The 14,008-nt window shown below is 48.5% G+C and overlaps 1 protein-coding gene across 6 annotated transcripts in view; it reads right to left on the reverse strand.

The window, feature by feature from the left end:
- Positions 1–304: 304 nt before the first annotated feature.
- Positions 305–14,008, reverse strand: part of VPS8 (VPS8 subunit of CORVET complex) — a 291,235-nt gene continuing 277,531 nt past the window's right edge. For 5 of the 6 annotated variants that reach the window (XM_061413733.1, XM_061413725.1, XM_061413765.1 and 2 more), the window contains 2 exons: positions 3,808–3,888; positions 305–944 (listed from right to left, as the gene is read on the reverse strand). In XM_061413733.1, coding sequence (XP_061269717.1) covers positions 795–944; positions 3,808–3,888 — 231 coding nt within the window. In that variant the 3' untranslated portion in view covers positions 305–794. The remainder of the gene's footprint in view (positions 945–3,807; positions 3,889–14,008) is intronic. The other variant, XM_061413742.1, reaches the window with a different exon arrangement.

Below are 14,008 nucleotides of genomic sequence, written 5' to 3' on the forward strand. Positions count from 1 at the left end.
CTGAGGGGTGGACACCCAGTCTCTGCCTGTGTGGTGTGCTCTCCTGTGGTGGTTGGCTCAATGATGTACAAAGTTCTTGGGCCAAGAAATGTGAAAATCCTGCTCTGGCAGCCTGGACCCTGGCCGAGGAGCACCTGGGCGGCGGCTGGTCTGGATGGAGCCTGCGACGTGGCTGCTTTGGAATAAAGGCAGGGCTGCCCCAGTCAGGGCCTTGACTTTGAGCTAATAGAACTGAACTGTGGCCACAAAGGTTCTGAACGTCCTTTGTGACTTGGCAGACGGAGAGTGAGACAGTCAGCAGGCCTGAAGGGCATGAACGGGAGGCATTTATTGTTAGAGACGGCAGATGCTAACACTCAAACAGGCTTCAACACAAACGTGAGGCAAGGGAGGTGCCCCGGCCCCCACAGCCCTTCGCTCCCTCCAGCGCAGGCTTCCTTGATGTTGCAGCCCAGCGACTACTGTCCCTCTGGCAGCAGGAGGCAACGGCACCCCATACTAACCACCGGCAGGAGCAGAGGGGCTGGGGTGGCCATGGACTGGGCTGCTGCCCACAGAGCTCTGCCTGTTCTCCACTCTTGGGGGAGAGTCCAACAGACAAAAACGCATATCCTTAAATAACTGGATGCAGGTACATCATGTTCATTTGCTTAATAAGCAAAACAAAATCAGTCTGGTGCCCAGGCTGCAACAACATCAGGAGGGCCAGAGTCTCTGTGGCTGGGGGGCATGGGGTCCTCAGGTAACCCCTCCCCTTGCTGGCCTGTCTCTGGGCTCCAGGCCGAGGAAAGACTTCAGTCCTCAGTCACCGGGGGAGGAATGAGCTGCAGCTGGAAGTTCTCCTTCTGGAAGATGCTGTTGAAGGCGGGGCCACTCTGGGACCCTCCAAATGGCCTGCAGCTCTCGCCACTGCGATTCTGGGAGAGTTCTGTGAGGAGGGCCAGCTGCAGAGGAGAGGACGCAGTCAGCGGGGGCTGGAGGTAAGACTGGGCACGGACCCCACACCTGCATCCGCATCTAGCTAACCACCACGGTGACTCTGCACATGTTCACATCCTCTGGTAAGGCCTAAATTTCCTCCTTTAACGACGAGGAGGCTGGACATGGTAAGTCTCACAGGCATGTCACACTGTGATACTTTCTAAGCCTCATGCTGTGTACCCTCTGCAGGCACGTGACCCTGCTGCCCAGCTCACTCCAAACTCCCTCTCTCCTTAGTGGGCTTTCCTCAGAGTGAGTGGTGATCTCTGGCTCTGCGTCCTTGCCTTCATGATCCAGATAGCTCCCGATGGACGCCCCAGCTGCCACTCACGGATGCCACCTTCTCCTCCAGGTGCCCTCCGTGCTCCAGTGTCCAGCAGTGACACCCTCCCTGTTACAGGCTCAGTGCTGGGGGACCTGCCAGGGCAGGCAGACTGTTGATCTAGCCCGCTGCCCGCCAGGAAGATGAGGCACAGAGCCTAATGACCTAGCCCCAAGCTGCCCTTGACGGTCAGAGGAGAGAGGGGTGCCACAGCTGAACTTTACCCGCAGGGGCAGCGGCTGTGAGGACTGAGCCGGCACCTACGGCGGGGCAGGCCTCCTGGTGCCAGGACTTTGCATAGCCCCAGGTGACTGCCCCCAGCGCCTTCTAGGCTGCTAGATCCTGCCACCAGGTCTTTCACATGCAATGTGTCTGATCCTCCACAACCACCTTCTGGGGAAAAAACCCAGAGCTCCAAGAAGTGAAGTAGCCGGTTCACCCCAGGGGTGAGTGGTAGCCTGGGGTTCAAGCTCCAGTCCCCGGGACAGTTTCCGGTCGGCCGGGTGGCCTGCGGCTCTGCCTCCCCTGGAGATGACACCTGTCACCTGCTCTCTTCCCGCCTCCTCCAGGCTGGCTGTCTTCTACTGCCCTCTGACCTCTGATAAAGGTTCTTTCCTCACCTAGGTGACAGCGGCAGGAGGCTTACACGTGTCTGTCCTTCTGTTGAAAACTCACTGCAGAGGCTGTGGTAACTGGGGAGACGTCTGAAGAGCCTTGGTTCACAGTGCCGATTTACCTAAAACACTCCAGTACCTGGCCCTGCTCAGAAATGGGACTGTGGTCCGAGGCAGAGTCCCGAACCAGGCTCCCTGCGGGGACTCCCACTGTTGTCGAGCAGGTTACAGAGGCGGGTCCCGTGCTCTGCACAAGCCCCACCCACGCCACTTCCCATCTTCTGTAACCCTCTGGGCTGCCACCAGCCACTGGCATTCTCTGCATACGATGCCGTAACAGGACAGGCAACAGAGGCTACATAAACACCAAGTTCTTTCACACTCAGACACTGAAGTGAAAGGATCAGTCACAAAAATATTTTTTGTTTTCCACTTCTGTACCTTAAGTGTTCTGGAAATTGACTGGGCCCAAATAGTGGCTCAATAGTGTGAAGCAGAACTTCCTGAGAATCAAAGGCCCAGAAACCCCACTCCTGGGGCAGAGCCGGGCTTAGGCTGGGAAGGGGCGAGGTGAAGCCAGGTCAGTGAACCTCCTGGAAGAAAAGCCTCTGTCCAGACCAGCTCTCAGAGATGGAACACCATTTTCCTTCTGGGCTGCCACCAACCTAGCAGGTGTGTGGGGAATGGGAAAAGGGAGTGCAGCACAAAAACAAGAGCCTAGAGACAGTCTGTGCAAGCTCAAGGAAAGCGCTGGGAAGAAATCTGGCCCGACTAGAATTCAGGTGTGACTGGGGCAAGGAAGAGCTGGTTGAGTATGACTCCACCTGCAGGGGCTGGAGAGCCAGGGAAGTGTTATAAGCCAGGGGGTAACAGGACTTGGAGGCTTGGAGATGGTGCCCTGCACGCAGCAGAATCCCTAGAGAGGGACAGAAGACCTGCAGTGACCTCTGGGAGCTGGAGGGAAAGGGGAGAAACAGGAGACCGCCCTATGGAGTAGGTGGGGTGGGAAGGATGAGCCCAGGGTGCCAGCAGGTGACCGGATGACAAAGAATGCCACACAGAGACAGGCAGGGGCAAGGAAGAGCAGGGTGTTGGGGCATGACTGCCAGTAGCCCTCTAAATATGTACTCTTCTTTTACAGTTCCAGGATTCAGTAGTGTTAGGGCTTCTGGAATCAAGACCAGGTTCCCTAGTCTCCACTGCAGTTAGGTCACGTGTCTAAGTACTGGACAAAGAAGGTAAGTGGAAGTGGTGTATACAGTTTCTAGGAACTATCCTTAAATAGAGGGCTTATGAACTTCCTTTTCTTCTCCCTTGCTAACAAGAACACAGATGTGATGGTTGGAGCTGGGGCAAACATGTTGAACCACGTGAGTATAATCCACATATTAGAGATGATAGAACCACTAAATAGAAGAAATCGAGAGAGAGATTCATGGAATGTGCCCTGGGATCCCTGCATTTGCAATTCTATCTTGGTTAAGCCACTACAGTTTGGCATTTATCTTTCATGGCCAAAACAAATTCAACCAGTGCAGATGTACAGCAGAGTCTGGGGCTTAGGGCAGATCTGGCAGTCATCAGTAAAAACAAGGCTCCCAGATGAGGGACTGGGCTTAGGCCTGCTTTCTCTGGAGGCAGCACAAACACAGATGCCCTCCTGTGTCCTCAGCCCAGGGTACGTAGGGGACAGAGATCTTTCCACTTCCTCTGCATCCTTTGCCAAGTTCTCAGTGCTCCCCAGGGTCAGGGCTCCACACACCATGACAGGGATGCCAGGGCACCTCACAGACCGAGGAGGAGGCTGGAGTGAGGACCTGGGACATGGCGTTCCCAAAACAGTAATCATAAATAGGGAGATGAACATCTAGATGACCACATGAACATTACCCTGGAACTTCCTCGGTAGAGATGGCAGAGCTGATCAAATGCTTGGATTTGCTGTGGATCCAGAACAGGTTCTGAGGTTGCCTGAGAAATCAGAAACGCTAGGATTAATAACATCCAAGGGGGCAGCCTCCATGGAACATGATGCCGTGCTTCCTTCACGCGGAAGAAAACCCATGCTACCAGCAATCCACGAGCTACTGTACTGAATATTTATTACAAGTGGTGCACACCCCCACAGGTCCTTAGTGCCAGCTCTAGGCTGACAACCTCCCTAAGGCTTCTCCCTGTAGCCTCAGTGTTTCCATACTTACGAGCTTCCTTTGGGGTGTCGCGGTTCCTCTTTGCCTTTACTATGGAGAATTTAGCTCCACCCAGCCTTGCACCCCCACATCCAGCACTGAATACAACCAGCAAAGATGCCCCTTCTTTGTGCTGGTGGTGGGGCTATGTTACAAATGAAAAAGTATGTCATTTCCCTTCCCTTCCCTGTAAAGCTGATAGCTACCCAAGGGACTGAGATTTTAGTCTGTTTTGGGGAGAGGGAAAGTCTAATTTGCTTCCCCAGCAGTTTTGCCTTGTCCCACTGGTTACTGTGCCAACACCGTGATCCTGCTCTCTGTGGATCCAATCCAGCTCACAGCTGGAGGAAGAAATGGGATCCTGGCAGAGGCCGCTGTAGGCTTTGGAGTCAGAGGTGACCTGAAATACAAGTTCTGACACTAACCTGCTGGGTGACCCTTAGGCAGGTCCCTTCTCTGACTTGTGAGAGAGGAAAATGCTTCCTTATGGGCTTACTGAATATTAAATTAGATGAGATCCTTTATATAAAATGTCTTTTATCTGCTTGCCCCCCCCACCCCCCATAAGGGCTCAGTATATGCTGGTTTTTATTACTACAATTCAGAGCATCCTCAGTTAAATGATGGTGTGTTTCAACGAGGAAGGTGTCAACATGAGCGCCTATCCCTGAGAGCTGAGCGAGGGCTCTGGGACTTAAGGGCTGCAGATGGGGGTCTGAAGACTTGTTCTGTTTACAGGAAGTCCTGGCAGGAACAGGGGAGCAGAGAACAAGTAAACACCACTTGGAACTGTCACCATGTACTGAGCCTTTCCTGCGTGCCAGGCCGTGTGTGCTCTTTGTGGATGAGCTCACTGAACCCTCATAACCACTCTAGGAGGAAGGCGTTGCCATGTCTAGCCCTCCCCAGCCCCTAAGGATTTGAACTTTCAAAAGCATTACAGTGTTAAGAGGTTATATAAACTTGTGTCCTAGGAATGACTTTGCTGCTTTTCTTCAAAATTTTCCCACCCTTAGGGGGAAGAACCCTAAGCACTAAGACAGAATGGAAATAAGCACCACCCCTGAATAAACCATGCTCGTGAGTGTGAAACAGCTTCGCAGCTTCATCTTCTGTGAAAGAATGTGTTTCAATATCGAGAGAGCAGCTGCCAGTAAGGACGCTCACAGCACCTGGGCTTGTGGGATCCCGCTGTGCTCTCCTGGAGACCGGCCCAGGCCGCAGGTGCCCCAAGTCTTCCTGACGCTCTCAGTGACATGGGGATGGCGGAGGTTGGCCCGTGGGAATCCCAAGCCAGGCCACCGGGAAGACAGGAGGATAGACCACAGAGGCCCCACTTTTCATTCTAGACTCACACCTCTGGGTCTCCAGACACTTGGAGGGATCACTCTCTACTCTTGAGAACGTTCCAACTTGCCTTGACACTTTAAGAAACACTTCTCAATCTAATTTGGTAGAAAAATGATTCTGTTCTTGGAGAGAAATTGTGTGGAGTATCACACTTCAGTTTATACTAAGTAAGATGCACAGGGGCGTTCCAAGCTAAAGATGATCTGAAGGTTTGAAAAATACTGCAAACCAAGCTCAAACAAGCAAGAAGAAAAACACATAAATACTTTTGAGAGACTTAACAATGGAAAACATGGTCCTGCCCCGATTTTCCACATCCCTCCAGTACTGCAACTGGGGCCAGGACTGGTTATGGATGACACCTGCCTTTCACTGGCCACTCAGCACCTCAGCTGTGGGGCCTGCCATCCCCACAGTCCATATGACAAGGGACCAAACCACCCTGATCTTACTTTTGCCGATTCCATGGTTACTCCATGATAGAGTTTAAAGGAGGGTCTAAGTGGGACAAAGTCAGGAATGGACTAGGTAAGGTGGCGCTGGGTGGGGGTGCTAAGGTGGTTGATTAAAAAGAAGGCTGTAAAAGCCAAGCTGGAAAATGACGAAGTGACAAAAGCAGGAAAAAGCTGTCAGGAGATACACGGCTGTGCTGGTTACGAAAATGCAGATGACGAGCCACCGAAGGCATGCCCATCGAGCCCTGTGCCGAGAAAACTGTACTGGACACAATTACTAGTTGTCTAGACTTTCCGCCAATTGTGTTTTCTGTTTTGCTTCTGTCACAAAGGAACTGAAAGCCAAGTGGTCGGTACAGCTAAGTAGCAGCTGTACAGGACGTATGGCAACAAGGTTAGGTTTTACATTATTTTCCATAGGCACATGGTTTTTAAAATCTAGATTTCTGCATGTATTTCATCATTGGATGTATTTTGGAAGCCAAATCATTTTGTGAAAGCGAAGGTCATGTGAGATCAGAAGTAGAAAATGCATGTGACACTCACAGATCACTCTCAACGGTGACAAGCGAAAAGCATTCCTTCTACGATTAGGAACAAGACAAGGATGTCCACTCTCACTACTTTTATTCAACATAGTTTTCAAAGTCCTAGCCATGGCACTCAGAGAAGAAAAAGAAAAGGACTCCAAATTGGAAAAGAAGTAAAGCCCTCATTGTTTGCGGATGATATGATACTATACATAGAAAACCCTAAGGCCGCTACCAGAAAACTACTAGGGTCATCAATGAATCTGGTAAAGTTGCAGGATACAAAATTAATACACAGAAATCTCTTGCATTCTTATACACTAACAATGAAAGAGAAATTAAGGAAACAATCCTATTTGCCATCACATCAAAAAAAAAAAAAAAATCCAGGCATAAACCTACCTGAGGAGGCAAATAACCTCTGCTCAGAAAACTCTAAGACGCTGATAAAAGTACTGAACGGATAACACAAACGGAAAGGTACACCGTGTACTTGGATTGGAAGAGGCAACACTCAATGAATACACTACCCAAGGCAATCTGCAGACTCAGTGCGATCCCTATCAAATTACCAATGGCATTTTCTACAGAACCAGAACAAAATTTTTAATTTGTATGGAAACACAAAAGGCCCTGAATTATTCCTTAAAAAACTAAAAACAGAACTACCATATGATCCAGCAATCCCACCCATGGGCGTTTACCTGGAGAAGACCATAGTTGGAAAAGATACGTGCACCTCAGCGTTCACTGCAGCACTCTAGCTAAGACGTGGAATGTCTAAATGTTCATCAACAGAAGAATGGATAAAGATGTAGTACATGTAACAATGGGATATTATTTAGCTATTAGAACAAACTATACCATCTGCAGCAACATGGACCTAGAGAGTATCATAGTGAAGTAAGACAGAGAAAGGTAAATGTATCACTCATATATGCAATCTAATTTTAAAAATGGTACAAGTGAACTTACTTACAAAACAGAAATAGACTAACATTTCACAAACAAACTTATGGTCACCAAAGGGAAAATGTGGAAAAGAAACGTGGAAGGGAGGAATAAATTAGGACTTTCAGATTAACGTATACACAGTACTATACATAAAATAGATAACCAACAAGGACCCCTACTGTCCATGGGATCGCAAAGAGTTAGACACAACTTAGTTACTGAGCAACAATAAGAACAAGAAAGACCTACTGCATACAGCACAGGGAATGCTACTCAATATTCTGTAATAACCTGTATGGAAAAGAATCCGAAAAAGAATGAATATATGTAATGTATAACTCAATCACTTTGCTGTACACCTGAAAGTAACACAACATTGTAAATAAACTGTACTCTAATAAAAATTTTTTAAAGTATAAAATGGTACTGTTAAAAACAGCATCATGCTTTTGCCCCCAGGAAGCACTACATAGTTGATGAGTCTATTCCAGGCACAGAATACACTCCTTTGGGAGTTTGCTCACTGAGGCAGCAAGTGTAGGAGTCTCAAATGCTGGTCCAACTCATATTTTCTGATCTAGCTCTTCTTCAGTATGAATGTGCATAAGAACCACAGAGATCTCGTTAAAATGCAGATTCTGGTTGGAAGGTGCGGGGTGGGGTCCGAGCCTCCAGGCAACACTTGGAGTAGCACCGCTGACCTGTACCCAGAACCACTCAGCACAGCTGGACTTCCTGTCCTCACCCTGTCCTAAGGGGAGCAGAACCTGCTCAGCTTATGGGCATTTGCCTTCTTCCCATTCAACTATACCACATCAACCAAACCACCAGCATTTCTCTTTTTCTAAGGTGTCCCAATTAGGTATGATTTTAACATTCACTGAGTTCACTTTCATCTTAGCAACCCTTAGGTATAATAAGAAAATTTAATGTTTCTGCCACATGGTTTACTGGATTTAATTGCAGGCCCTACACCTACCTACTTTACCATATAAGTTAACACAGGTGTGTAAATTGAGAAGAAAAAGGCTACGAGACCTGCTCAATAGGAATCAAAAATTCACAATCAAGGGTCATAACAAGAGCCTCTACCTTATAAACCCTAGTTCCCCTCTCCTGGAGAGAAAAGCTGGAGTAATAAATAGGTAAGTGTGCACACAAACACATACCCAGAACCATAATTTCAAACGTGATATGCCAATGCAGGGTGACTCTGAGTTCCAGGCTTGTCATCATATTCTGCTCGAGGCCCTTACACTCCTTGGAGATACCTAGGGAAGGGATTTTCCAATGACATCCTTCAGAAACTGAAAAATGTGGTTGTTCCATGGGTGTGAAATAACTAAGGTGACAAGTCCTTTCTGATGAAACAAGCCATCATCCTGAACAACGCAGATACTGAACAAAGGTGCAGGCTGGGGCCACCCTGGAACCCTCTGGAAGCAGAGCTGCTGCAGGATGGGATGCCCTGTTCCTGGCCAGGCCGTGCTGTCTCTGTGGAAGTCTATCTGCGAACAGGTCATCTGAAGAGATAGCAGAGCTATCTGTAGATGTGCCTGGGACCCAGCAGATGCTCACCTGTCTTAAAATCCTGTCTGGAACAAGACAGAGCCTTTAAAAAAAAAACAAAAGGAAGCATTCAGGGAATGACTAATATCTCATGAAGGTGAGGATTTCTATCTGCTTCTCTTTGGGTGCAGCAGTGAGGTGGGGTAAGAAGGAGGGCCAGGACAGGGCCCTGGGAGGGGGCTCGTCCAGAGTCCTCTTCAGCTGGTTTATGCCCCACCCTATGCAGGCTCATCCCCTCTCACCTCCGGGCTTCACGAATGGGGACCAGTTCTCTGGTTCAGGTATTTCTGGGACCTCTGCTATATTAGCACCTGGGGTATAAAGATGAGTCAATCAAGAGGAGCTTAACATCTCATAGATTCTGGGCCATGAGAAATCCATAAGACGATTTCATTTTCTCCAGTGTTGATAAGCAAAGCGTGAGAGATTACTGAGGTATAATAACCATATACACCATATTTACCAGGGCAACCGCATTTGAAACAACGCTCTCACATTATCTACATATATCGTCAAAATGTCCCTGAAATTACACCATTCTGGGGTCCAGATTACACTCTTGCACACATGAGACACTCTCTCTGAGCACTTCTGTCAATAAATAAGCAGCCACGTGGCTGGCCCATAACTATACTGTGCTTCCTGTAATTGTCTAGCTGTCTCCCTGTTAGCCTGGGAACTTGAATACCAGAACTACTTCTTACTCATCCTTCATTCCCAGTGCTCTGCAGCCAGAAAATGTTCAACCAACATTTGCTGAACATCCCACATCTTCCTTTACTCTGAGTTGTCCATCTTAGGAATCAGAGCGGGCAGCAGCTTGCTCTCCCTGGCCCATTGTGAAATCACTGGCATTGTCTTCCTATTTCTAAGAACTTGATTTTGTAAAGATTCTTTGTGACTTCTGGCATGTTTATCCTGTATCTCAGTGAAATATCTATTTCGTTTTATTTAATTCACTTTAAGGGGAAGGATTATTTCTCAAATGTCAGAAAATACCAGCCCTTTTAAGAAGGAAGGGAAATCTACCAAACCCGTGGGACTTGGTTAAAAGCCTCTTTCTGTTGTAGCTCTGGCATATCCTGTACTGGACCCTCCCTCGCATGTCCTGCCCGTGACACTGCAGTGGCTGGCAGCCAAAAGCCTGGGCTCTAGAGCCTCCCTGCCTGTGCCCACACCCCAGCATCACCATCACTGGCACCACAATCGCTGGCAAGTTACCTATTCTCTCTGAGCTAGGGTTTCTATGAGCACAGTGAAGACAGCTGCCCCACATAAAGTGGCTGAGAAGATTAAGGAGTACACAGTAGAAGCCTAGGACTTCGCAAGTCCTCACTTAAGTGTTACTAACTGGAGGCACAGGAGGGCCTCCCGGTTTACACACAATACTGGTCATGTGTACCTAGTCCTAACGTGGCCACTGAACACAGAAAAGAGACGTCAGAGCACAGTGCAGACAAGACTGGCAACTCTGGCAACGAGAGGGATGGGTGGATGCTGCAGGACAGAAAGAAGGGGCAGTGGGGGGAAGCCTTGAGCAAGAAGCGCCCCGAGGACAGGGCGCCGTCTCCCACTAACGGGGCCTAGCGCTTGGTCCAGCACGGAACAGCTATGAAATGACTATCCTCTGATCAAACCAATGGAGGCGTGGGAAGGGTGAGCAGATTTTCTACTTACATAGTCACTGAGGCGTTTCTCAACCACCTGGAACTTGCAAAGCAGGAAGTGTGACTTCACACAGCCCTGGCTCCACCTGGATTCTGTGATGACTAGTGAGCAGTTCTGGCTGAGTTATTTAGCTTCTCTCAGCTTCATTAGCTGCAAAACACTACTCTCCAGAATTGTGCGGATCACACTGACATGTGGGTCCGGCACCTTTTTGATGATCAATAAATGGCCGTGACTGCTGTGCCTGTGTTATGTCTGTGCCTGGGGAAAGCATCTGGAAGGCACAGCACTGGACTGAGAAGCTGGGAACTTGAGTGCTAATCCGGCCATAGGTCCCTGTATAACCTGAGCAGGTCCCACTGCTCTGATGGGTCTGTGTTCTGACCTATTGAAGGGCAGTGCTATCAGGGCCACACTGCCATCCGGGTGCCGTGAGACCACAGGCATTCGGGGCACAAAGGCTGAAGGTAGTGGTGTTTACTGAAGCTAATCGGGGATCTTACTGCAGCATTAGAAGCAAACTAATGCAACCAACTAGGGCGCTGTCACCAAGACCCATGATAGGGCTGAAGAGAAACAGTAGATTCAGCCTAAGATGCTGTACAGAGAAACTGATTTGCTAAATCAGTGCCATGCTCAAAAGAAAAGCGGGAGCGCCAAATGTGAACACAGCCTCAGTCTCTGCTTTACAGTGCTTTATCCTTAAACAAAGCACCAAACCTAGACCATCTAACCCACAGGCACAGAACTGATCAGGAGTGATTCTCCAATTGGAAGAGAAAGAAACTATCTGCTAGAGCAAATTTCTTTCCTCCCATGTAATGAAGTCCACTAACAAGAGCTGAAAATTAAACTAGCTGAACATGAAGAGGAAGAAGCAATGACAGCCCCGGACATGTCCTTGTAACACTCAGAATTAAAGTAAATCCAGTGGAAAACGAGGCCCTGATGATCTGGGAGAGCCCCAGGGAGAGGGACGCAGGGCAGAGCGAGTGTGCTAGCCCATTTCAAAGCTCAGTGCCTCCCAGATGGGTGGAAGTGAGCGCTGTAATTACATCCGCTGCAAAGAAGAAAACAAACCAGGGCTTTCGGGATTCACAGGCCTCATAAGCACATCAAGCTTGATACAGGAAACAACTCTGATCGCTGCCACCCCAAAGGCTGAGTTCCTAGGAATATGTATAATAACACCAGGCATTCTGGATACAGAGCCTTCCGAGTCATACATGCAGACAGAGGTACTCATGGAGACTGAGCTCTGCCTGATCATGTCTTATTCTTCACAATAAACAAGGCCCTGAAATAAAAATCCCAGCATCTCCATTCCTAACTGTCTTCCCACATGAGAAGGCTGAGCCTAGAATGTGAGAGACATCGGCTCTTGGTCTAATTTTGTGATACGATTGTCTCCTCTGCACTCCAGGAGCCTTACTGCTGGCGGTTCTGGAATTTGCTGGTGGAGATGGGGGCAGAGTTGGAGCAGAATGGACGTAATGAGAGCCATATTTCCCACTTTCTCTTGCCTTGGCCTCACTATCAAGTCTGTCTTTATTTCTTATACAGTTAAGACTTTTGCTACCACAACAGTTAGAACTGGACATGGAACAACAGACTGGTTCCAAATAGGAAAAGGAGTATGTCAAGGCTGTATACTGTCACCCTGCTTATTTAACTTCTATGCAGAGTACATCATGAGAAACACTGGACTGGAAGAAACACAAGCTGGTATCAAGATTGCCGGGAGAAACATCACTAACCTCAGATATGCAGATGACACCACCCTTATGGCAGAAAGTGAAGAGGAATCAAAAGCCTCTTGATGAAAGTGAAAGTGGAGAGTGAAAAAGTTGGCTTAAAGCTCAACCTTCAGAAAACGAAGATCATGGCATCCGGTCCCATCACTTCATGGGAAATAGATGGGGAAACAGTGGAAACAGTGTCAGACTGTATTTTTCTGGGCTCCAAAATCACTGCAGATGGTGACTGCAGCCATGAAATTAAAAGACACTTACTCCTTGGAAGGAAAGTTATGACCAACCTAGATAGCATATTCAAAAGCAGAGACATTACTTTGCCAACAAAGGTTCGTCTAATCAAGACTATGGTTTTTCCTGTGGTCATGTATGGATGTGAGAGTTGGACTGTGAAGAAGGCTGAGCACCGCAAAATTGATGCTTTTGAACTGTGGTGTTGGAGAAGACTCTTGAGAGTCCCTTGGACTGCAAGGAGATCAACCAGTCCATTCTGAAGGAGATCAGCCCTGGGATTTCTTTGGAAGGAATGATGCTAAAGCTGAAACTCCAATACTTTGGCCACCTCATGCAAAGAGTTAACTCACTGGAAAAGACTCTGATGCTGAGAGGGATTGTGGGCAAGAGGAGAAGGGGACGACAGAGGATGAGATGGCTGGATGGCATCACTGACTCGATGGACGTGAGTCTGGGTGAACTCCGGGAGTTAGTGATGGACAGGGAGGCCTGGCGTGCTGTGATTCATGGGGTCGCAAAGAGTTGGACACGACTGAGCGACTGAACTGAACTGAAGCCGACTTCACTTTCACGTTTCACTTTCATGCATTGGAGAAGGAAATGGCAACCCACTCCAGCATTCTTGCCTGGAGAATCCCAGGGACGGGGGAGCCTGGTGGGCTGCCGTCTATGGGGTCGCACAGAGTCGGACATGACTGAAGCAACTTAGCAGCAGGAGCAGCAGCAACTGTTTCAAGAGGGCTACCTAGGTGGTGCTACTGGTAAAGAATCCACTTGCCTATGTAGGAGACATAAGGGATGCGGGGGTTTGATCCCTGGGTCCAGAAGGTCCCCTGGAGGAGGGCATGGTAACCCACTCCAGTATTCCTGCTTGGAGAAACCCATGGACAGAGGAGCCTGGTGGGCTACAGTCCATGGGGTCACAAAGATTCAGACATGGCTAAAGTGACAGCACACACATACACACAAGCTGTTTCAAACTAGAGGTCCTTAATATTTAACCCTTTTGCCTAAAGTGAAACTGACTTCAGAAAGCAGTGACGCCATACTTCCTGCTTCACCTGCAAACAGAAAACACCTCTCCTAAAATTCCCACCCACAAGGCAGTTTGTTTTCACACAGAACCTGACCTCTCACCTTCATTTCCCAATACCGCAAAACTCTCAATGAGCTCACAGTTAACAACGAATTAGGTGAAGAAATAATAAAATAAGCTGGTATGTTGCTAAGCTGACTGGAGACAGGAGGGAAACACTGGCAGAACATCTCCTGAGGAGATTTCTCTTAGAACCAGCTGTGAAGGAAGAAAGTATGTGAGGCTGGACATGGGAATCGTGACAGACTGACTGAAAAATATCCATTAAAAAACCCCACCAACTACAAGACCA

The sequence above is a fragment of the Bos javanicus genome, chromosome 1 (genome assembly GCF_032452875.1).
Source record: "Bos javanicus breed banteng chromosome 1, ARS-OSU_banteng_1.0, whole genome shotgun sequence".
Taxonomy (NCBI): domain Eukaryota; kingdom Metazoa; phylum Chordata; class Mammalia; order Artiodactyla; family Bovidae; genus Bos; species Bos javanicus.